General features: G+C 44.8%; 1 protein-coding gene across 5 annotated transcripts in view; it reads right to left on the reverse strand.

The window, feature by feature from the left end:
* Positions 1-2,240: 2,240 nt before the first annotated feature.
* The window catches only part of LOC106568021 (angiomotin), a 49,557-nt gene continuing 26,752 nt past the window's right edge, over positions 2,241-25,045 (reverse strand). For all 5 annotated transcript variants that reach the window (XM_045693548.1, XM_045693547.1, XM_045693549.1 and 2 more), the window contains 9 exons: positions 17,220-17,802; positions 16,915-17,059; positions 11,791-11,883; positions 11,306-11,451; positions 8,506-8,655; positions 6,196-6,524; positions 5,637-5,872; positions 4,757-4,999; positions 2,241-4,090 (listed from right to left, as the gene is read on the reverse strand). In XM_045693548.1, coding sequence (XP_045549504.1) covers positions 3,975-4,090; positions 4,757-4,999; positions 5,637-5,872; positions 6,196-6,524; positions 8,506-8,655; positions 11,306-11,451; positions 11,791-11,883; positions 16,915-17,059; positions 17,220-17,802 — 2,041 coding nt within the window. In that variant the 3' untranslated portion in view covers positions 2,241-3,974. The remainder of the gene's footprint in view (positions 4,091-4,756; positions 5,000-5,636; positions 5,873-6,195; positions 6,525-8,505; positions 8,656-11,305; positions 11,452-11,790; positions 11,884-16,914; positions 17,060-17,219; positions 17,803-25,045) is intronic.

The following is a 25,045-nucleotide window of genomic DNA, read 5'->3' on the forward strand; positions in this document are numbered from 1 at the left end:
AACCAAGTAAACTCACCATCTGAAACATTTGGAACTTTGTCAGGAGTACATAAATTACACCCCCCAAAAAGTTGAACCACAAATAGAAACGGCATGAAATTATATTTTTTTGTAAAAACCAGATGGTTGATTAGAAATACAATTTAATTAAACATGAATGGCGATTGTACAGTAATGACATTGTCAAGCAGCATCTATTTTACAGATTTTGAAAAGGCACAAATACTAGACCTTGCATCTTTAAAAAAGTAACATTCATAACTACCAGAGATTCCGGTAAACTCACCAACTCTCTGCTCTTGATTGACCAAAAACGTTAATACATAGTTTGATTATAATTATTCCCATCACCACACTGATAAGGCAGGTCTACAGGCTCACTTTGACTTAAACATGTAAATGCTGAGCACTTGTAACATGAGAGAACTTGCGAAATCTGTTTGACAGTAATGAAACAGGACACCTTATGAAATTTAAAGCAAGACCCAAGGACTGGCATTTGGGTGGGACCGCAAAGAGTTGCATATTGTAAAGGGAACACCTTTAGCTTTAAGAGTTTAATTAATTTATGTATAAATGACATTTTCTGAAGCTTCAGGTGCAGGCTGGTACAGTACTTGATAATGGGGACTCTGACATGTCTATATGATTGTTAGTAACACCATGGAAAAACATTTGATGCTCTCCCAATAAGTTGAACATTAGATCCATTGGCCTTTTGAAAATGTAACCATTGAAAAGTGTCATTTTACAAACAGTAAAACAGCAAGTGCAACTACTTGCCATCCAAATGAGCCTTAGTGTAAAATTAACACAAAACAAATTAAAAAAATAAGCGTTCAACCCTATAGTCCCCACCCAAGGTTCAGTCTCCAATCCGAAGGGTCCATTGTCTATCCTGGACAAACAACTTGACACTACAAGGAGAGAAATTGCCCCCTGTGCTGGACATTTTTAATTTCTTAACACTAATTGTGCTTTTTATTCAGTTATAAAACTGACATACTGTACACTATATATACAAAATTATGTGGACACCCCTTCAAATGAGTGGATTTGGCTATTTTAGCCACACCGGTTGCTGACAGGTGTATGAAATTGAACACAGCCATGCAATCTCCATAGACTAACATTGGCAGTAGAATTGCCTGACTGAAGAGCTCAGTGACTTTCAACGTGGCACTGTCATAGGATGCCACCTTTCCAACAAGTCAGTTTAAATTTCTGCCCTGCTAGAGCTGCCCCGGTCAACTGTAAGTGCTGTTATTGTGAAGTGGAAATGTCTAGGAACAACAACGGCTCAGCCGCGAAGTGGTAGGCCACACAAGCTCACAGAACTGCCAAGTGCTGAAGCGCGTAAAAATAGTCTGTCCTTGGTTGTAACACGCACTACCGAGTTCCAAACTGCCTCTGGATGCAATGTCAGCGCAATAACTGTTCATTGGGAGCTTCATGAAATGGGTTTCCATGGCCAAGCAGCCGCACACAAGCCTAAGATCACTATGCTCAATGCCAAGCAACGGCTAGAGTGGTGTATAGCTCGCCGCCATTGGACTCTGGAGCAATGAATCACGCTTCACCATCTGGCAGTCGGACGGACGAATCTAAGTTTGGCAGATGCCAGGAGAACGCTACCTGCACCAATGCATAGTGCCAATTGTAAAGTATGGTGGAGGAATAATAGTCTGGGGTTAGCCCCTTAGTTCCAGTGAAGGGAAATCTTAACGCTACAGCATACAATGACATTCTAGACGATTCTGTGATTCCAACTTTGTGGCAGGCTCTTTCCTGTTTCAGCAAGACAATGCCCCCGTGCACAAAGCGAGGTCCATACAGAGATTTGTCGAAATCGGTATGAAAGAACTTGACTGGCCTGCACAGAGCCCTGACCTCAACGACAACTGCGAGCCAGACCTAATCGCCCAACATCAGTGCCCGGCCTCACTAATGCTCGTGGCTGAATGGAAGTAAATCCCCTCAGCAATGTTCCAAAATCTAGTGGAAAGCCTTCCCAGAATAGTGGAGGCTGTTATAGCAGCAAAGGGGGGACCAACTCCATATTAATGCCCATGATTTTGGAATGAGATGTTCAACGAGCAGGTGTCCACATACTTTTGGTGATGTAGTGTACTTCTTTTAAACACTGGCCTAACTCCATCAGCCAGGTTGGAGAAATGTAGATACGAGGAGACAGTTTGTTTGAGCAGGTGAAGTAAAATTTTGTTCAGAGATATTATTGACCTCAGTGTTGCGTTTTTTTTTTTAAACGTCCACTTAACCTATTGACAATAGTGGGGTCAGGCCAGGAGACGGGCTGTTGGAGAGTTTCTTTGGTCCCACATTTTTGGTTTGGATTAAAAATGCTCACAACTGCTACCTAGATTATGTGGGTGGATATTTCAGTCACTGTTAGAAAGTTTGATGTGATATCTATGATACAGACAAGGATCATAGATATAACATTACCACATCAAGCCACAGACAAACTCATTGTTACCTTTGGTCAAAAGAAAGGGACATGTGCGGTTGTGAAACTGGCTTGGATTTCAACTGTTAACATCACCACATAGGTTGCGTTTAACCAGGAAAAAGATCAAAATTGGGCTTCCTTTGTAAACGGAAGCCATATAGTTTCATAAATACAATGTCAATCGATGTAGAAAGACAGTTGATTACCAGATTGTCTGATCATTGCATAAACGAGTAGTTAAAATCCTAACGGACTATTTCAGGCCTAATATAATTTGAAGCAAGTCTGGGCGGAAGACCCTTTCAAACCCAGCATGACTGGAATGAAGGACACTTAACAGGTATAGTGGACAACCTTAACTGATGCATAGGCACATCGGTGAACACCAAACCTCTTCTACTGCTGCACTTCGAAAGAGACAGACCCCATCCAGTGGGGTCACACAGGCAGCACATTGGACCACAGTAGAAATGTGAGTGTCGCTCCCCCAAGTTTCACTGTGACATGGGGGGCCGGTCCCCCAATACTTTAAACAGTGCATTGTGGTCCTTGGCTGGCAGTGCCATGTAACCGAATGGCTTCTAAAAACCTATTCCATTCAGTTCAGTTAAATGATACACATGCCATACATACAGTATTTACAGGTTAAAATGTTTTGTAGTTTACAATATCACTGATTACCCAAGTGCCACATCTAACATTGGTGAATAATGTACTGTTTACTACATATAAATAGAGGACCTAAGTCAGACTTAACGTAAAAATATATATTTTTAAACACACTCATGAAAGTAAGTAGTGCAATAGATGGTAGCCAATACATTTGATCCAAGGGGGCTAGTTAACCAATAGATGCAACGTATGGTAGCCAATACATTTGATCCAAGAGGGCTAGTTAACCAATAGATGCAACGTATGGTAGCCAATACATTTGATCCAAGAGGGCTAGTTAACCAATAGATGCAACGTATGGTAGCCAATACATTTGATCCAAGGGGGCTAGTTAACCAATAGATGCAACGTATGGTAGCCAATACATTTGATCCAAGAGGGCTAGTTAACCAATAGATGCAACGTATGGTAGCCAATACATTTGATCCAAGAGGGCTAGTTAACCAATAGATGCAACGTATGGTAGCCAATACATTTGATCCAAGAGGGCTAGTTAACCAATAGATGCAACGTATGGTAGCCAATACATTTGATCCAAGAGGGCTAGTTAGCCTCCAGCAACACTGTTCAAGAGTTCACTGATCATTCTGATGACACTAAAACCTCCCGAATCAAACCGTACAAAGTATTGTTCATTAATAAAGCACATCTAAAAAAGTTGTGCATTTGAACACACCCTCGGTCACCCGACAACTATTTAAACACCAAACGTTGAAAAAAAGAAACAAAAAGATGAATCCTCCACCTATTTTGAAAGTGTGTGTCTAAATGTTTGTGTGTGTATTGATTGTGCACAAACACATATTGTCCTGTGACCTATAGAGGCCATGGTTCAGATGAGAATCTCCACCATGTCGTTGTCCTCCTGTTGAGGGGCTGATGTGGCCTGGGGGTGGGACTGTGCCAAGGCACGCCTCTCCAGGGTACTGCTGTGGAACACTGGTACATCTACAGAAACACCGGGAGAAGGTTGGTCAGTTGATCAAAGGGAACATCTACCCCCAAAACAAAGATTCGGCCTATTCCCCAATCCCCATATAATGCACTACTTTTGACCAGAGATACATAAGTAGTGCACTATAAAGGGAATAGGCTATTTGCCTTAAAGAAAACAATATCCTGCACACTATATTTGAATAGGCGATTTGACCCCATATTGCCCATCCAGAGCATCTGACCCACTCCTTCTTAACCTCTCCCCCCAGCTACTGCTTGGTTGAAACAAATGTGTAGTTCCTGGATTAGTCTCGTACCACGTCAAAACAGATTTTAAACAAAAGCCCATTTGCGTTTGGTTAGATCATTTTCCTAGAAACAATTCAGTTCAGCCTAAAGTGATGGGCTACACTGACAATCACAAGCGTTGTTTGCCATTCTGCTATGTTAGCGCTGCACATTGCAGAAGCATCCTCGTTGGTCACATCTAGACTAATTGAAAGTTTATATTTCTCAAATTGCAGGCAGCGAACACTCTAAAATACTTGATATTAACTGGGTCTGGAAAAACTCTGGACTCTAAAGCATATAATTAGGACCTGTGGTCAGGACAAACTGCTAGCCCTGCTTGTGTCCACGGCAGACTACACTAATGTAGATTGCACTGTCCTACTGTACCTGCGATGCGGTCAGGTATGTAGACGGGGCTGGGGCTGGAGAGGCGGCTGGGCAGGGTCGTGCTCTGCAGGGCTGGGGTGCTGGGCTTACTGCTAGCCTCCTGGCTCTTGTCTGTCTGGGTGCAGCTGTCCCTGCTGCCGGTCTTAGAGTGGCCTGCTGTCAGGGGCAGGACCGGGGAGGGAGATGACGAGATGGACTCTGTCCTCAGAGAATCGGTACGGTACTCTGGACCCAACAGAACTCCTGAGGGGGAGGGAACAGAGAAGACCTGTTAAGTATGTGGTGGTGCTGGGTTACCCATGACAAGTTGTTTATTGATACACATGGAAGCAAGTTGAAGTAAGATAAAATAGTTGACAGTAACAGACAGTGCATTCACACAACAATTAAGCAGGATTCAATCAGCCTGTACCAGCAGCACAGCACCATTGATAATATTAAACTTCCCACCCTCCATCACCAGCAGACTATTACTCAGCCTGATGATTTAATGTTACTATTGAACTCTAAGTTACATTACAAACCCACAGCTGAAGACCATTCATGTCAATGATACCCTCCACACCCCTTTGTCATCACGCTCTGACCCACACATCTCAGGGGCCTGTGAATCAACTTCCTGTACCCTCCCTGCCCTCTTCCTCCTAACCAGACTTCCGGCTTTTGTCCCTCTACCCTGCATCTGAAATGACACCCTTATAGTGCACTACTTTTCACAAGAGCCCTAGGCTGAGTCTAGTCAAAAGTAGTGCCCTCCCTATGTCTGCAGTTCCAGTATCTAACCCACTCAATTGAAATGAATCCAAATATAACAAGGGAAAACTCAAATAGCCTTCATCGTGTGGCACATAACACAACCTAAAACCAATAGAATTCTTACCCAGGCTGCCCTTCCAGCTGCTGTCCTTGCGCTCTTCTGTAATGGGGGAGCTGCTGAGGCCCAAGCTGTGTGAGAGCAGGCCCGAGCCGCCCGTGTTGGCGATGGACATCAGAGACTTGGAGGGTCGCATGGTGGCCGCGGCGTCCCGGTCCTTGTTGGGATCCTTCCTGGAACGCTGGTGGAGCACTTTGATCATGGCATCCTTCTCAATGATCTGGGCGTGCAGGTTCTTGATCCTGTGGGATGGGCCATGAGTATAGTTCTTAAAATAAAAGGAAGTACAACATCCTGCAAAGTGCAGACTGCATTAATATTTGAATGTGATTGTGTTCTGTATGATCAGTGAGAACAATGGGAGTTATAGACTGGATTTGACTAGGGTCACGGTTGCACTGAAGATCTAGGGTAAGTGGTTGTGTTAGGTTGTTAAGGATCGTGTCTGTACAGTGCATGATTATTATTATATGAAAAGGATAGGTTTAATGCCTCTCGACATTTTGAAGATCAGTTGACCTGAATAGACCTGTGCAGAATGTGTCTCAAACACACAACTATTTACCTGCTTTCCATGTCTAGACAGCGGCGGTTGGCCAGCAGGATCTCCTCCTCCTCCTTCTGGATACGAGCCTCCACTGACAGCTGCTGCTCATAGCTGCTGCTTGCGGAGTGGCTTACCACTGACGACGACGTGTCCCTCTGGGTGGCGACGGAGGCAGCAGCGTCTAAGGCAAACTGCCTCATGACGCTCTCCTCCAGGTACTTCTGCTCCCACTTGGTCATGTCTGCCTCCAGGGCCAGGATCCTCTCCTCCTTCTCCCTCAGGTGCTCCATCAGAGCCGTGGTGTTGTACTCCTGACCACTGCTGCTGCTCTGGGAGCCGCCTTGTCTCTGAATGGGTGGAGGGGAGAAGAGGCAGGGAGACAATGGGGGTGGAAGGTGTGGCCGTCAGTGAACATAATTATTCAAGAGCTCGACCGCCATCCAAGTGAGCAATCAACTCACATTCACATTTGTATTACCAATACACACAATTTCTGCCTACATCATGGCCTATAGCAACACTGGCTGGTAGAGAGGCAGGGCTCCAAGTATGTCTGTAGTCTCTGTAGACCAGGCAATCTGTCTGCTCCCAAAGGCTCTAATGGAATATACAGTACCAGTCAAGTCTGGACACACCTAGTCATTCAAGGGTTTTTGACTGGTACTGTACATCTCTCCCTTCCCCTCCGGTGTTCTGTCATCTACAACCTTTCCCCCACATTCCCAGCATCCTTGAGGACCTGGCTGCGCTCTAGTAATGAGAAAACATTGTGGTGCTCTGCTCGGATGGAATTTAAGGAAGAGATCATCTCTGTTGGGACTGGGAGAGAGAGAGCCTGGAATTCTGGGTCAGGTCGCCCCGCTGACGCTGAATGCAGCTGAGATGCTGCACTGTCTCATAGGCAGGTTAGTGTTTTTCATCATGAATCTATTTCTGGAGGCCTTTCTATGGAGTGGTCACTAGCTGGCACAGCCACAAAGTCATAACATCAGATTTAAAGTTAACTCTAACCACACTGCTAACCATAAATGAAGACCAAAATGCACATTTTTCTTCACAATATAGCCAATTTTGACTTTGCAGCTGGCCTATCTAAGGGGAAATTGCTCAGTTCTACCTTCAGGACCAGACTCATGACAATAAACATCAACATGCGTCTCAGTGTCTTTAACGCTGTTTATCCATGTATGAATCTGTTATTCAATGCGTTTCTATGCCCCCCCTCCCCCCCTCCAGTGAACGTTTAGTGTTTTTGTCCTAGCACAACACAGCTTCAAATAACCAACTCATCATCAAGCTTTGATCATTTGAATCAGTTGTGTAGTGCTACGGTAAAAACTAAAACGTGGCCCCAGGACCGACTTTGGGAAACCCTGCTCTGGAGGAGTTCGAAAGGACCTTTGTTTTGAAGTGTCTGACCTATCAGAGATATGAGAATGATCAGGAAACTCTTTTTTGACACATATTTAACCCCTTTTAAGCTACTAAACTACTTCCATATATATAATATCAGTAAAAACTTTGGACACACCCTACTCATTTCAAGGGTTTTTCTTTATTTTTACTATATTGTAGAATAATAGTGAAGACATCAACACTGAAATAACACATATTGGAATCTCGTAGTAACCAAAAGTGTTAAACAAATATTTTATATTTGAGATTCTTCAAAGTAGCCACCCTTTGCCTTGAAGACAGATTTGCACACTCTTGGCATTCTCTCAACCAGCTTCATGAGATAGTCACCTGGAAGGCATTTCAATTAACAGGTGTGCCTTGTTAAAAGTACATTTGTGGAATTTCTTTCCTCCTTAATGCGTTTGAGCCAATCAGTTGTGTTGTGACAAGGTATGGGTGGTATACGGAAGATAGCCCTATTTGGTACACGTGTTATTTGATCATTTTGATGTCTTCACTATTATTCTACAATGTAGAATATTATATTTAAATATATTTTTTTAAAATTAAGAAAAACACTTGAATGGGTAGGTGTGTCCAAACCTTTAATTGGTACTGTACTTCCATTCATTTTTTAAACTGGTCCCAGGCTGCCTTCAGGTGAGTGTTGTGAGGCTTGTGGGTGTTCTAGAGCAAACCAACCGACATGAACGTGTTCGTGAGAGGGTCACCTTAGTATGTAGCCCAAACTGTTCAGACGTTTTCGTGAGATGTTGTGGATTGAGACGCAGACCATGCAACAAAAAAATTATATTTCTATCTTAGACGGATTTTGCTGGGGATTTTTTTAAATTCAAATTAGATTTTCACGGGGCCCCGGGAATTTACTCAAGTAGGTTAACACACCATGTGTGTGTGTGCTTCTCTCACCTGCTGCATGCGCAGTGACTCCAGCTCCCGCTCCAGCCGTGTGCGTAAGCGGTGCTCCAGCTGCTCTCTCTTCTCACAGGCAGCCTGGAGCTGGGCTAGGGCCTGCTGCATGCGCTCCACCTTCTCCACATATACCTGCTTCTTCTTCAGCTGCAGCCAGGGAGACAAAACATACAGACAGGATGTGGTCAGGGCACAGACAGGAAGTAGACAGGAAGTGGGGGGTTTGCATTCCATTCTAGAAACCTGCTCCTCCCTTTAACCCGACTTGTTCACTCCCCTTCTGACTGGGTTGGTGAAAGCAATGGTTTCCCCTTGTTTGCGCCACAATATAATTGCTCTCATCTAAGGAATGAAAAGACAGGAGTTGAAATACGGCTAGGGAGGAAACAGGGAAACAGGTGAGACTTTGTTTCACCCATGCCCCCCTTCCTCCAAACATCCCCCACCCAGCACCCAACTCCAACCCCCCAATCCAAGATAATGCAGTCTGTATCCACAATACCCATGTTTCAATGTCCCTCTGCAATGCAGCCCCTTTGAACTGCAGCAGGAGCTGTAATTGGCTCTACTCAATGGACTGATTTAGCTCAGGGACACTCTTCTTTCTTTAAAAAGAGAGGAAAAGAGAGAAAGAGAGGGACAAATAGAGGAGCATATACAGAGTTCCCACACTGACAGAGAGAGCAGGCCAATAATCTGGCACTGTTCAGAGCTCTTTCATGGCAGATATAAAACTCCAACTCAACAGCCTTTGTTCAAGGAAACAAGCGTGGGTTTGTGGCGGTGTCGGGCAGAAGTGGAGCAGCCCTGTGCTTTTTAGGACACTCCAGGTCTGTTTCCTGCTTCGCTCGGCCCCAACTGGCTCACTAGCCGTCTGGGCTATTTCAGACACATTACCAGCCAACCAACAGAACCAACCAGCCAGGGGTATCAAAGCTCAGAGCAGCTCCACATGAGAGTTTTATCCAGGTCCACACAGAGGCCAGTCTTTTGGGCCATTCCTCTGGCCTCTAGGAGGCTGGGCCATGAATGATGTTTTGAGTAAATATAAACAACCCATTTTGCAGTCGTTTGTCTTATCTTTTAAACAGTCCAAACCAACCCCATGAATCACAACTCAACACATACCAGACCCCGTCTTCAGCCAATGACGTCATCAATACCAGGTGATAGGATGGATGACACTGTGGTTCAATACTAATATTCTCAGGCTATCAATCTTAATGGTGACACAACCAGAGAACATAGAGGTCGACCGATTAATTAGGACTGATTTCAAGTTTTCATAACTCGGTAATCGTCATTTTTGTATGCCGATTATGGCCGATTACATTGCACTCCACGAGGAAACTGCGTGGCAGGCTGACCACCTGTTACGCGATTGCAGCTAGCATTAAACTTATCTTATAAAAAACAATCAATCTTCTTCTGTTAATTTATCATCGAATCACAGCCTACTTCGCCAAATGGGTGATTTAACAAAAGAACATTCACGAAAAAAAAATCACAATCGTTGCACGAATGTACCTAACCATAAACATCAATGCCTTAAAATCAATACGCAGAAGTATATCTTTTTTTAAACCTGCATATTTAGTTCAAATAAATTAATGTTAGCAGGCAATATTAACTAGGGAAATTGGGTCACTTCTCTTGCGTTCATTGCACGCAGAGTCAGGGTATATGCAACAGTTTGGGCCGCCTGGCTCTTTGCGAACTAATTTGCCAGAATTATAACATAACCTTGAAGGTTGTGCAATATTTAGACTTGGGGATGCCACCCGTTCGATAAAATGCAGAACGGTTCCGTATTTTCCTGAAAGAATAAAACGTTTTGTTTCCGAAATTATAGTTTCTGGATTTGACCATATTAATGACCAAAGGCTCGTATTTCTGTGTTTATTATAATTAAGTCTATGATTTGATAGAGGAGCTTGACTGAGCGGTGGTAGGCAGCAGCAGGCTCGTAAGAATTCATTCAAACTTTACTGCGTTTGCCAGCAGCTCTTAGCAATGCTTGAAACACAGCGCTGTTTATGACTTCAAGCCTATCAACTCCTGAGATTAGGCTGGCAATACTAAAGTGCCTATTAGAACATCAATAGTGAAAGGTATAGAGAGAAATAGTCGACGTGTCATAATTCCTATAATAACTACAACCTAAAACTTCTTAACTGGGAATATTGAACCACCAGCTTTCATATGTTCTGAGCAAGGAACTTAAACTTGAGCTTTTTTTACATGGCACATATTGCACTTTAACTTTCTTCTCCAACACTGTTTTTGCATTATTTAAACCAAATTGAGTATGTTTCATTATGTTAAAATAAAAGTGTTCATTGTTCATTCAGTATTGTTGTCATTATTACAAATCATTATTTATTTTTCAAAAAATGAATAATAATTCGGCCGATTAATCGTATCAGCTTTTTTTGGTCCTCCAATAATCGGTATCGGCGTTGAAAAATTATAATCAGTCGACCTCTAAAACAAATTGTAGCTCGATTATTTTACACTCAACAGAAACTCATGCCTTGTCCACCAGGGGGCATAAATATACCATCATTCAATCAACTGAACTAATGCCAGGAAGTATCCAAGACATTTCTGATATCACCTATTCATGAAGCAACAGCGAGAACATCATGGCTGCGTTTACACAGGCAGCCTAATTCGGATCTTTTTCAAATATAATTGGTCTTTTGACCAATCAGATCAGCTCTTTTTCCAATAATTGGGCAACATATCAGAATTGGATTGCCTGTGTAAACACAGCATATGACAGTCAGATCCTCACCTCCTCCTCCAGTTTGACTACTTTGGCCTGGGCGTTGTTGAGAGCCTGGTCCCTGATCTCAATGTGTCGTCTCTGGTCGTCCGTGGAGGAGTGCAGGGAGTTCAGCTCTATCTCCAGCTTCTCCTTCTCACGCACCGTCTCTTTGTCTGGGAGACACAAACAACACACTGAGGTCTAGCCCTTTAAAAAAAGTGATCTTCCTTTCATTCACTAAAAATAATTCTGTCATGAGGTGACTTTTTTTAAATGGCATTCTCCATATTAACTAAACATCTTAAACAGTGTTTTGTGTGTGTAATTTTTGTTCAAAATATGCAACTTGTAGTGAATAAGTAGTGTTTTTACAGTACATGAACCCCAGACCCTTTGTCTGGTTCTTTTTCTAACTTATGAGGCCACACAGAGGTATGTTCAGAGTGGATGTAGAATGTCAGAGAGGCTTGGTCTAGCCTGGCGTTCCCTGATAGTGTGAGTGATTTGCTCACTCTGGGTGAGTAGCTGAGAGATGGTCTTGCGGTTGTCTTCCGTTCCCTCCCACTCCTTAGCAGCTAGCTGCTTGTTGGCAGTATCCATGCGCTCTGCAACAGAGAATGGCATTGCCAAAGTCAGGTCCGAGCCAGCCTGAGGGCCTAGTGGCCAAAGAGACACACACACGTAAACACACAAACTTGTGCGTGCGCACACGCATACATAAATATGCTCTTATTTTTGTAAATCAAATATTTGCAGGAATTAGATCATAATATGGCAACACAACCTGGTCAAACGGGAATAAAGCTCCTTAAAGAGAACACTCAAAATTCCATGTAACCAGCCTCTAGTTAATATGCAGGATATGCGTGGTAGGTATGGGGATTTTGGTGCTATTAAACAGCTCAAACAGACTTTCAACATACGGCTCTGTGATTGTGTAAATGTAGCCGTACAGCCCATGGAATTAAGGGAATATGGAGGTGGAGAGAATTTATAATCCCCTGAAGAGAATTTAATAGGCCCGGAATCGACGTGGAAACGGCTCTAAGTTCTTAAGATCCCAGCCTTCGTTCCACTCACATTAAACGCCTTGGGACCCGGTTGCTTGGCAAAATGGAGCAAGCAAAAATAAAAACACTTTATATGCGCACATTTCCCCGCAGAGTTGTTGGTGGTGGTCATCATTTTCTTTGGAGGACAACTTTATTATTTATTTGTAATTTTAAAACATGGTGCAAATTCATCACATACTAAATATATATCAGAATCAGTACAACAGGCACCAAATATTATTTAGTGTCCTCTTGATACCCACTCCGGTCCCACAACTCTTCAACCTCCTAACCCTCCCTAAGCCACCATCCCATGTACATACAATTACTTATTGTAGGTAAACTACAACCAAAAAGTAAGAAAGAACTGAAAAGTATGGTAAGAATTGAGTCAATTCTTACCATACTTTTCAGTTCTTTCTTTTGTCCTGAAACAAAACACGCCATTATTTCTGGGCCAAACGAGCAAATTCACACAGAAATGTGAGTCATAGATCTGTCATTCTCATTGAAAGCAGGTCTAAGAAGCGGTAGATCTGTTGTATGTGTGCCATTTCTATGCTTTCCGTGCTTAAGTTTTGTTTTTGCTTCTTTTACTTTCAGTTTTGTACATCTTCAAACAGCTGAAAATACAATGTTTTGGATTATTGAACAGATATTTCACAGTGGTTTAGATGGTACAATGATTCTCTACACTATACATTGCTTGTTTTGTCACAAACTGAAACAAGGCGAACTATTAGAATTTTAGCAACCAGGAAATGGCGGAGCTATATCTGCATTTTACACCTTTAAAATAATATTTTGTTAAGTGTTAAGTCAACTAGGCTGGGCCATGAAACATACAGAGAGCATTCCAGAAACAAATATTCAGTTGTTCCATTTCCATTCCGTGTTTCTCGAAACACAATAATGACTGGGGTATAAGTTTAGCCTAAACCCCCAAACGTGGAGCAAGATCCATTTCACATGTGTACGGCTGCCAATACGATAGGGGGAAAAAAAGAGAGGAAGGAAAGACCCCCAAAAAAAGTTATATGCGATTTGTTGTAAAAGCTTGGAATCTCCCCATGGACCCGGTCTGGGCAGGGAGCCATGAATGGAGATTTTTCTTTCCTCTGCAGGACTGAAGAGCCCAGTGAAGTAGAGACTACAGACATGAAACTGCCACCACCCACTCAGCTTCAGCTCAGAAATTCCTACAGAAACAGAGTGTGAGGATTGGAGCGCTAAGGGTCTATGGTCTGCTTTATAGTAAAGATATGAAATTGAGACTTTGGACTGCCTGTAAACACTAACATATCTAATTTATTAATCATATTGATTAATTGACAGATCGACCAATTGACTGCTCTTTTGCTCAGTACTTTTCCACTGTGCCAAAGTCAATACTAGGGCTGTGCCGGTCATGAAAATGTGTCAGCCGGTTATTGTCATGCAAAAGTCTACCGGTCTCACGGTAATTGACTGTTAAGGAACATAAACACATGTAGCATCTCCAAGTCTCCATGCATACAAGCCGCTGATGTGCGCCTTTGGAACGTCTACATTTAAAAAAGTAAAATAAATCAATTTAATAAAGCTGGCCGCCCGCCAAACTGAGCAGTCGGGGGAGAAGGGCCTTAGTCAGGGAGGTGACCAAAAACCTGATGGTCACTCTGACAGAGCTCTAGAGTTCCTCTGTGGAGATGGGAGAGTCTTCCAGAAGGACAAACATCTCTGCAGCACTCCACCAATCAGGCTTTTATTGTAGTGGCCAAAACGGAAGCCACTCCTCAGTAAAAGGCACATGACAGCACGCTTGGAGTTTGCCGAAAGGCACCTAAAGACTCTCGGACCATGAGAAACAAGATTCTCTGGTCTGATGAAACCAAGATTGAACTCTGTCCTGAATGCCAAGCCTCAAGTCTGGAGGAAACCTGTCACCATCCCTACGGTGAAGCATGGTGGTGGCAGCATCATGCTGTGGGGATGTTTTTCAGCGGCAGGGACTGGGAGACTAGTCAGGATCGAGGGAAAGCTGAACGCAGTAAAGTACAGAGAGATCCTTGATGAAAACCTGCTCCAGAGCGCTCATGACCTCAGACTGGGGCGAAGGTTCACCTTCCAACAGGACAACGACCCTAAGCACACAGCCAAGACAACGCAGGAGTGGCTTTCGGGACAAGTCTCCGAATGTCCTCGAGTGGCCCAGCCAGAGCCCGGACTTGAACCCGATCAAACATCTCTGAAGAGACCTGAAAATAGCTGTACTGAAACGCTCCCCATCCAACCTGACAGAGCTTGAGAGGATCTGCAGAGAAGAATGGGAGAAACACCCCAAATACAGGTGTGCCAAGCTTGTAGCGTCATACCCAAGAAGATTTGAGGCTATAATCACTGTCAAAGGTGCTTCATATTACTGAGTAAAGGGTCTGAATACTTATGTAAATGTGATATTATTAGAATAAAATTAAATAAAATATTAGCAAAATGTCAAAAAACTGTTTTTGGGGTATTGTGTGTAGATTGATGAGGGAAAAAAAACAAGTTAATACATTTTAGATTAAGGCTGTAACGTAACAAAATGTGGAAAAAGTTAAGGGGTCTGAATACTTTCCGAAGACACTAATTCCTGTACCATTACTTTATATTACATGATTTTATAAGCAAGAATATAACAGAAAGGATATTTTCCCCATTACTGAGCGAGTGTGCATGTGAAGTGACTATGTTGAGCGTAAAAGTGATCATTTGAAACAGGTCCTATTTGCTGGATTTAGAGTTATTTGGCAACTTTAGTTGTGAACGATACCAACCTTAGAATGTCTTAGAAATCAACACATATGGGCTGCAAATGCTGTTCTCTCATCAAATTATCATATTAATCAGACTATTCTCAATTTAAACTCTTCTTTACCAATATGTAAACATTTTTTTAAATGATTTAGAATGGCCCATTATCAAATGGGCAGGCACAGTGGGGGGGGACATGTCATCCATATGCACTCCAAGAGGCTGCACCACAGGTGATACTCTGTCTGTATGCCATGGGCTCTCCAACCGTATGCCTGCAACTACACATTGTTTAATTTGGGAAGCCAAGTGAAATCTGTTGGAGAACATTGATAGTAACATGTTTTCATAACAAAACATATTTCATTAAACTGTTGACAGCCCCTCTCTCTGCGCGCTGGAGAAAGGAATGAAGGAGAGAGGAGATGGAAATGCATGGTGGTGAGCTATTCTGTAGCTAAAAGGTAATGTGTCAGCCTATTCATTATGAACATATAAAAAATTCCCTACTACTAGGCTATTCAAAATCAAATACAAATTCACTATAATTGTAGGCTAAGTTTGTAAGCCGCCCTGTACAGGGTCGGCAGGTAGCCTAGTGGTTAGAGCGTTGGGCCAGTAACTGAAAGGTTGCTAGATCGAACCCCCGAGCTGACAAGGTAAAAATCTGTCGTTCTGCCCCTGAACAAGGCAGTTAACCCACTGTTCATATGCCATCATTGTAAATAATCATTTGTTCTTAACTGACTTGCCTAGTTAAATATAGGTTATAAAATAAAAAAGTCAATGAACCAACAGCATCGTCTAGGCCTATACGTTCTCTTCCAGACTCACGGATTAAAAGTTTGGAGCGTAGCATAAAGTAACCAGTCCATCCAGTATGCATAATAATACACTCAAAGCCGATTACTAGAATTTGTTTAATTTGAGTATAGCCTAGACCAATCATGTACCAAAGACATCTTAAATCAGTTTTTTGTATGATTTTCTGCCCTGCGTAATATGCGGTAGGCGTTATTGTATAACGGCACAGTCTATTTTAACTGTTTTTTTTGTTGTTTTTTTTCAGGCTTGGACTCATATATAGGCCTATGCCTAGTGTTTTGAATTAATCATCACCTTATAAAGTGCTGTCCATTTTATTTGTGTTAAGCTTTGAAACAGTTTCCACAACGACCATGTTTTCCACTCAGTTTCAACCTGTTGTTGAACTTCTTTCTTCAAATTGATCAATCACAGTGAGGTGTTTTAAAATCACGATACAGTTTTGAAGATAAGTGTCTGCTGTGATGTTAGTGGGACAATAGATCTCGGAGTACCAGGCCATTAGGACCTGGTGGTAGCTAGACAGTTAGGTACTACCAAAGCATGTCCAGAGTCCATAAAAGGAGATTCCTGTGTCTCAGTCACGTGGAATTTTACTGCGGCCATGACTTATGACTCCAGGTATGGCGCTACTACGGTCACCGCGATAGCCCTAGTCAATACACAATAGTGACATTATGAACAACACCAGCTTCAACAACATCACAGCACTCTAGTCAAATGCTTATAAATTGAACCAGACGGAATTGGTGGAAGCTGGATATCTCCAGCTAAATCAAATGTAACAATGGAATCAATGCAAACCAAACCTGTCTTCTGAACATGAATAAATGCATATTACTGAACAAATATGCAGGCTAAGCTGAAGTATCCTAAATCGAATGCAGAAAGGACACACTTTTTGTTCACAAAAAGTAATACATGGAATAGGTTTAATCCATGAACAGGTATCCTTGGATATTCCAGCTGTTTATGACCTCTCACCTCTGAGGTCCCTGTTGAAGTCGTGCAGCCTGCGCACCTCCAGCTCCAGCTTGTTCCTCATGGTTTTCTCCAGAGCCTCCCTCTTAGTGGATGACTTGGCCAGGTTTTCATAGGCCTCTGACACCAGCGTGATCTCTGTCTCCAACTGACCAGGGAGAGAAAGAGGGGGAGGGGCTAGCCCTTAAGCACGTGCTGATCTAAAAGGATTGGATTGGTGTATGTAATATGGCAGAAGAAGGTGGAACTATAACCATACTGCTTATACCCATTGAAACCTTTCAGATCTACATTTGTCCCCCTTTTACCTTCTGCAGCTTGGTGACCTTCTCACAGCACACCTCCATCTCCTGCTTGAGCAGCCGGTTCTCCTCTGACACCATGTCCACCATCTGCTGGGCGCGGGACATCATGGCGAAGGGGTCCCCCTGGGGGTGGGGGTAGTGCTGGGGAGGGTGGCCCTGGGATGACTGGGAGTGGTACTGTTGGTGCTGGTGTTGGAGTTGTTGTTGTTGCTGCTGCTGCTGCTGTTGTTGATACTGGTGGTGCTGCTGCTGGTGGTGCATCCTGGAGGTGGAGCCGTAGGGGTCGTGTGGGAAGCCGTGGCCCCTCTGAATTGGAGGGTGCATGGGCCCGAGAAAATATGGGTCTCCCTGGTGTGATCCAGGAGCCCCCTGGTGTGATCCAGGGCCCTGGGGACTTCGGGGAGCCATGGAGGCGTAGGGGTCCCCCTGGGGGTGGGGGTGTGTGTGGGAGGGGTGGGAGGCGCTGAGGAGACTACTGAGGGTGGAGGACTGGGCTCGGGACAGAGAGCCCACTGAGGTGACCGAGGAGGTGGGGCTGTGGTGATGGACAGACCTCTGGGAGTGGACGGAGCTCTCCTTATTGGACCTGTGGACACGACAGCCAATCAGAGAGGTTAACACTACTGGAATGTTCGTTTGTTGACTGTATGTGGGTCTTTGGGTCACTCAAGCACAGCTGACTATAGATATTATCCATAGATATTATCATAACTTCTATCTTAGTGCTTGTTTATATAAATATATCACCAGGCAAAACATAGACAATGATACTATCTGTTTAACGTAAACTATGGTGATTCACCTGCCATAAGCCAACAAGTTTTTTTTCAACTGACCAAAAAACTATTGTGAACCACTTTGGAAATAAGCAAACATTCCGGTCTACATGAGACGTCATCAGAGAGCGAACGATCGTGTCGCCACAGGTTTCAGCTGATGATTAAAATGCTGTGGTATTCATAGCTGTTTGCCAATTATTTACTTTCAGGTAAACAAATGATCAAGCAGGAGGGGAAACAGGCAGAACCGGATGTGTCTATCCCCTCTATCCTGACAACTGGCTCAGCGTGTGTGAGAAACAACAGGCCTTCCTCATCAGCCTTCCAGCTAATCAAGAAACCTGTTCCCCTAAACAGACAGCCTGGCAGGTAGGGAGGGATGTAGGTGGACAGGCAGATAGGGAGGGACGTAGGTAGGCTGGCAGGTAGGGAGGGATGTAGGTGGACAGGCAGATAGGGAGGGACGTAGGTAGGCAGGTAGGGAGGGATGTAGGTAGGCAGGCAGATAGGGAGGGACGTAGGTAGGCTGGCAGGTAGGGAGGGATGTAGGTAGGCAGGCAGGTAGGGAGGGACGTAGGTAGGGAGGGAGGGACGTAGGTAGGCAGGCAGGTAGGGAGGGACGTAGGTAGGCAGGTAGGTAGGGAGGGATGTAGGTAGGCAGGCAGGTAGGGAGGGAGGGACGTAGGTAGGCAGGCAGGTAGGGAGGGAGGGACGTAGGTAGGCAGGCAGGTAGGGAGGGAGGGACGTAGGTAGGCAGGCAGGTAGGGAGGGACGTAGGTAGGCAGGCAGATAGGGAGGGACGTAGGTACGCAGGAAGGGACGTAGGTGGACAGGCAGGTAGGCAGGCAGGTAGGGAGGGACGTAGGTAGGCAGGCAGGTAGGAATGTATGTAGGTAGGCAGGTAGGTAGGTAGAGATGTAGGTAGGCAGGCAGGCAGGTAGGTTGGGATGTAGGCAGGCAGGCAGGCAGGCAGGCAGGCAGGCAGGCAGGCAGGCAGGCAGGCAGGCAGGCAGGCAGGCAGGCTCTCTAGGTCATGTTAGGGCAGTGTGTTTCTCTAGGTCATGTTAGGCGTGTGTTTCTCTCTAGGTCATGTTAGGCGTGTGTCTCTCTCGGTCATGTTAGGCGTGTGTTTCTCTAGGTCATGTTAGGCGTGTGTTTCTCTAGGTCATGTTAGGCGTGTGTTTCTCTAGGTCATGTTAGGCGTGTGTTTCTCTCTAGGTCATGTTAGGCGTGGGTTTCTCTCTAGGGTCATGTTAGGCGTGTGTTTCTCTCTAGGTCATGTTAGGCGTGTGTCTCTCTAGGTCATGTTAGGCGTGTGTTTCTCTAGGTCATGTTAGGCGTGTGTTTCTCTCGAGGTCATGTTAGGCGTCTGTCTCTCTAAGTCATGTTAGGCGTGTGTTTCTCTAGGTCATGTTAGGCGTGTGTTTCTCTAGGTCATGTTAGGCGTGTGTTTCTCTAGGTCATGTTAGGCGTGTGTCTCTCTAGGTCATGTTAGGCGTGTGTTTCTCTAGGGTCATGTTAGGCGTGTGTTTCTCTAGGGTCATGTTAGGCGTGTGTTTCTCTAGGTCATGTTAGGCGTGTGTTTCTCTAGGTCATGTTAGGCGTGTGTTTCTCTAGGGTCATGTTAGGCGTGTGTTTCTCTAGGGTCATGTTAGGCGTGTGTTTCTCTAGGGTCATGTTAGGCGTGTGTTTCTCTAGGTCATGTTAGGCGTGTGTTTCTCTAGGTCATGTTAGGCGTGTGTTTCTCTCTAGGTCATGTTAGGCGTGTGTTTCTCTAGGTCATGTTAGGCGTGTGTTTCTCTCTAGGTCATGTTAGGCGTGTGTTTCTCTAGGGTCATGTTAGGCGTGTGTTTCTCTAGGTCATGTTAGGCGTGTGTTTCTCTCTAGGTCATGTTAGGCGTGTGTTTCTCTAGGGTCATGTTAGGCGTGTGTTTCTCTAGGTCATGGTAGGCGTGTGTCTCTCTAGGGTCATGTTAGGCGTGTGTTTCTCTAGGTTATGTTAGGCGTGTGTTTCTCTAGGTCATGTTAGGCGTGTTTCTCTCTAGGTCATGTTAGGGCAGTCTGTCTCTCTAGGTCATGTTAGGCGTGTGTTTCTCTAGGTCATGTTAGGCGTGTGTCTCTCTAGGTCATGTTAGGCGTGTGTCTCTCTAGGTCATGTTAGGCGTGTGTTTCTCTAGGTCATGTTAGGCGTGTGTTTCTCTCTAGGTCATGTTAGGCGTGTGTTTCTCTAGGTCATGTTAGGCGTGTGTTTCTCTCTAGGTCATGTTAGGCGTGTGTTTCTCTCTAGGTCATGTTAGGCGTGTGTTTCTCTAGGTCATGTTAGGCGTGTGTTCTCTCTAGGTCATGTTAGGCGTGTGTTTCTCTAGGTCATGTTAGGCGTGTGTCTCTCTAGGTCATGTTAGGCGTGTGTTTCTCTAGGTCATGTTAGGGCGTGTGTTTCTCTAGGTCATGTTAGGCGTGTGTCTCTCTAGGTCATGTTAGGCGTGTGTTTCTCTAGGTCATGTTAGGCGTGTGTTTCTCTAGGTCATGTTAGGCGTGTGTTTCTCTAGGTCATGTTAGGCGTGTGTTTCTCTAGGTCATGTTAGGCGTGTGTCTCTCTAGGTCATGTTAGGCGTGTGTCTCTCTAGGTCATGTTAGGCGTGTGTCTCTCTAGGTCATGTTAGGCGTGTGTTTCTCTAGGTCATGTTAGGCGTGTGTCTCTCTAGGGTCATGTTAGGCGTGTGTCTCTCTAGGTCATGTTAGGCGTGTGTCTCTCTAGGTCATGTTAGGCGTGTGTCTCTCTAGGTCATGTTAGGCGTGTGTTTCTCTAGGTCATGTTAGGCGTGTGTTTCTCTAGGTCATGTTAGGCGTGTGTCTCTAGGTCATGTTAGGCGTGTGTCTCTCTAGGTCATGTTAGGCGTGTGTTTCTCTAGGTCATGTTAGGCGTGTGTCTCTCTAGGTCATGTTAGGCGTGTGTCTCTCTAGGTCATGTTAGGCGTGTGTTTCTCTAGGTCATGTTAGGCGTGTGTTTCTCTAGGTCATGTTAGGCGTGTTTCTCTCTAGGTCATGTTAGGCGTGTGTTTCTCTAGGTCATGTTAGGCGTGTGTTTCTCTAGGTCATGTTAGGCGTGTGTTTCTCTAGGTCATGTTAGGCGTGTGTTCTCTCTAGGTCATGTTAGGCGTGTGTTTCTCTAGGTCATGTTAGGCGTGTGTTTCTCTAGGTCATGTTAGGCGTGTGTTTCTCTAGGTCATGTTAGGCGTGTGTCTCTCTAGGTCATGTTAGGCGTGTGTTTCTCTCTAGGTCATGTTAGGCGTGTGTTTCTCTCTAGGTCATGTTAGGCGTGTGTTTCTCTAGGTCATGTTAGGCGTGTGTTTCTCTAGGTCATGTTAGGCGTGTGTTTCTCTAGGTCATGTTAGGCGTGTGTTTCTCTCTAGGTCATGTTAGGCGTGTGTTTCTCTAGGTCATGTTAGGCGTGTGTTTCTCTAGGTCATGTTAGGCGTGTGTTTCTCTAGGTCATGTTAGGCGTGTGTTTCTCTAGGTCATGTTAGGCGTGTGTTTCTCTAGGTCATGTTAGGCGTGTGTTTCTCTCTAGGTCATGTTAGGCGTGTGTTTCTCTAGGTCATGTTAGGCGTGTGTTTCTCTAGGTCATGTTAGGCGTGTGTCTCTCTAGGTCATGTTAGGCGTGTGTCTCTCTAGGTCATGTTAGGCGTGTGTCTCTCTAGGTCATGTTAGGCGTGTGTTTCTCTAGGTCATGTTAGGCGTGTGTTTCTCTCTAGGTCATGTTAGGCGTGTGTTTCTCTCTAGGTCATGTTAGGCGTGTGTTTCTCTAGGTCATGTTAGGCGTGTGTTTCTCTAGGTCATGTTAGGCGTGTGTTTCTCTCTAGGTCATGTTAGGCGTGTTTCTCTAGGCGTGCGTGTTTCTCTCTAGGTCATGTTAGGCGTGTGTTTCTCTAGGTCATGTTAGGCGTGTGTTTCTCTAGGTCATGTTAGGCGTGTGTCTCTCTAGGTCATGTTAGGCGTGTGTCTCTCTAGGTCATGTTAGGCGTGTGTTCTCTCTAGGTCATGTTAGGCGTGTGTTTCTCTCTAGGTCATGTTAGGCGTGTGTTTCTCTAGGTCATGTTAGGCGTGTGTTTCTCTCAGGTCATGTTAGGCGTGTGTTTCTCTAGGTCATGTTAGGCGTGTGTTTCTCTAGGTCATGTTAGGCGTGTTTCTCTAGGTCATGTTAGGCATATGTTTCTCTCTAGGTCATGTTAGGCGTGTGTTTCTCTAGGTCATGTTAGGCGTGTGTTTCTCTAGGTCATGTTAGGCGTGTGTTTCTCTAGGTCATGTTAGGCGTGTGTCTCTCTAGGTCATGTTAGGCGTGTGTCTCTCTAGGTCATGTTAGGCGTGTGTTTCTCTAGGTCATGTTAGGCGTGTGTTTCTCTCTAGGTCATGTTAGGCGTGTGTTTCTCTAGGTCATGTTAGGCGTGTGTTTCTCTAGGTCATGTTAGGCGTGTGTTTCTCTAGGTCATGTTAGGCGTGTGTTTCTCTAGGTCATGTTAGGCGTGTGTTTCTCTCTAGGTCATGTTAGGCGTGTGTTTCTCTAGGTCATGTTAGGCGTGTGTTTCTCTAGGTCATGTTAGGCGTGTGTTTCTCTCTAGGTCATGTTAGGCGTGTGTTTCTCTAGGTCATGTTAGGCGTGTGTTTCTCTAGGTCATGTTAGGCGTGTGTTTCTCTAGGTCATGTTAGGCGTGTGTTTCTCTCTAGGTCATGTTAGGCGTGTGTTTCTCTAGGTCATGTTAGGCGTGTGTTTCTCTAGGTCATGTTAGGCGTGTGTTTCTCTCTAGGTCATGTTAGGCGTGTGTTTCTCTAGGTCATGTTAGGCGTGTGTTTCTCTCTAGGTCATGTTAGGCGTGTGTTTCTCTCTAGGTCATGTTAGGCGTGTGTTTCTCTAGGTCATGTTAGGCGTGTGTTTCTCTAGGTCATGTTAGGCGTGTGTTTCTCTAGGTCATGTTAGGCGTGTGTTTCTCTAGGTCATGTTAGGCGTGTGTTTCTCTAGGTCATGTTAGGCGTGTGTTTCTCTCTAGGTCATGTTAGGCGTGTGTCTCTCTAGGTCATGTTAGGCGTGTGTTTCTCTCTAGGTCATGTTAGGCGTGTGTTTCTCTCTAGGTCATGTTAGGCGTGTGTTTCTCTCTAGGTCATGTTAGGCGTGTGTTTCTCTCTAGGTCATGTTAGGCGTGTGTTTCTCTAGGTCATGTTAGGCGTGTGTTTCTCTAGGTCATGTTAGGCGTGTGTCTCTCTAGGTCATGTTAGGCGTGTGTTTCTCTAGGTCATGTTAGGCGTGTGTTTCTCTAGGTCATGTTAGGCGTGTGTCTCTCTAGGTCATGTTAGGCGTGTGTCTCTCTAGGTCATGTTAGGCGTGTGTTTCTCTAGGTCATGTTAGGCGTGTGTTTCTCTCTAGGTCATGTTAGGCGTGTGTTTCTCTAGGTCATGTTAGGCGTGTGTTTCTCTCAGGTCATGTTAGGCGTGTGTTTCTCTAGGTCATGTTAGGCGTGTGTTTCTCTAGGTCATGTTAGGCGTGTGTTTCTCTCTAGGTCATGTTAGGCGTGTGTTTCTCTCTAGGTCATGTTAGGCGTGTGTTTCTCTCAGGTCATGTTAGGCGTGTGTTTCTCTCTAGGTCATGTTAGGCGTGTGTTTCTCTAGGTCATGTTAGGCGTGTGTTTCTCTAGGTCATGTTAGGCGTGTGTTTCTCTCTAGGTCATGTTAGGCGTGTGTCTCTCTAGGTCATGTTAGGCGTGTGTTTCTCTAGGTCATGTTAGGCGTGTGTTTCTCTAGGTCATGTTAGGCGTGTGTTTCTCTCTAGGTCATGTTAGGCGTGTGTTTCTCTAGGTCATGTTAGGCGTGTGTCTCTCTCTAGGTCATGTTAGGCGTGTGTCTCTCTCTAGGTCATGTTAGGCGTGTGTTTCTCTCTAGGTCATGTTAGGCGTGTGTTTCTCTAGGTCATGTTAGGCGTGTGTTTCTCTAGGTCATGTTAGGCGTGTGTCTCTCTAGGTCATGTTAGGCGTGTGTTTCTCTAGGTCATGTTAGGCGTGTGTTTCTCTCTAGGTCATGTTAGGCGTGTGTTTCTCTAGGTCATGTTAGGCGTGTGTTTCTCTAGGTCATGTTAGGCGTGTGTTTCTCTAGGTCATGTTAGGCGTGTGTTTCTCTAGGTCATGTTAGGCGTGTGTTCTCTCTAGGTCATGTTAGGCGTGTGTTTCTCTCTAGGTCATGTTAGGCGTGTGTTTCTCTAGGTCATGTTAGGCGTGTGTTTCTCTAGGTCATGTTAGGCGTGTGTCTCTCTAGGTCATGTTAGGCGTGTGTCTCTCTAGGTCATGTTAGGCGTGTGTTTCTCTAGGTCATGTTAGGCGTGTGTTTCTCTAGGTCATGTTAGGCGTGTGTTTCTCTAGGTCATGTTAGGCGTGTGTTTCTCTCTAGGTCATGTTAGGCGTGTGTCTCTCTAGGTCATGTTAGGCGTGTGTTTCTCTAGGTCATGTTAGGCGTGTGTTTCTCTCTAGGTCATGTTAGGCGTGTGTTTCTCTCTAGGTCATGTTAGGCGTGTGTTTCTCTAGGTCATGTTAGGCGTGTGTTTCTCTCTAGGTCATGTTAGGCGTGTGTTTCTCTAGGTCATGTTAGGCGTGTGTTTCTCTCTAGGTCATGTTAGGCGTGTGTTTCTCTCTAGGTCATGTTAGGCGTGTGTCTCTCTCTAGGTCATGTTAGGCGTGTGTCTCTCTCTAGGTCATGTTAGGCGTGTGTCTCTCTCTAGGTCATGTTAGGCGTGTGTCTCTCTAGGTCATGTTAGGCGTGTGTCTCTCTAGGTCATGTTAGGCGTGTGTCTCTCTAGGTCATGTTAGGCGTGTGTTTCTCTCTAGGTCATGTTAGGCGTGTGTTTCTCTCTAGGTCATGTTAGGCGTGTGTTTCTAGGTCATGTTACGCGTGTGTTTCTAGGTCATGTTAGGCGTGTGTTTCTCTAGGTCATGTTAGGCGTGTGTTTCTCTAGGTCATGTTAGGCGTGTGTTTCTCTAGGTCATGTTAGGCGTGTGTTTCTCTAGGTCA

This window comes from Salmo salar, chromosome ssa13 (genome assembly GCF_905237065.1).
Source record: "Salmo salar chromosome ssa13, Ssal_v3.1, whole genome shotgun sequence".
Taxonomy (NCBI): domain Eukaryota; kingdom Metazoa; phylum Chordata; class Actinopteri; order Salmoniformes; family Salmonidae; genus Salmo; species Salmo salar.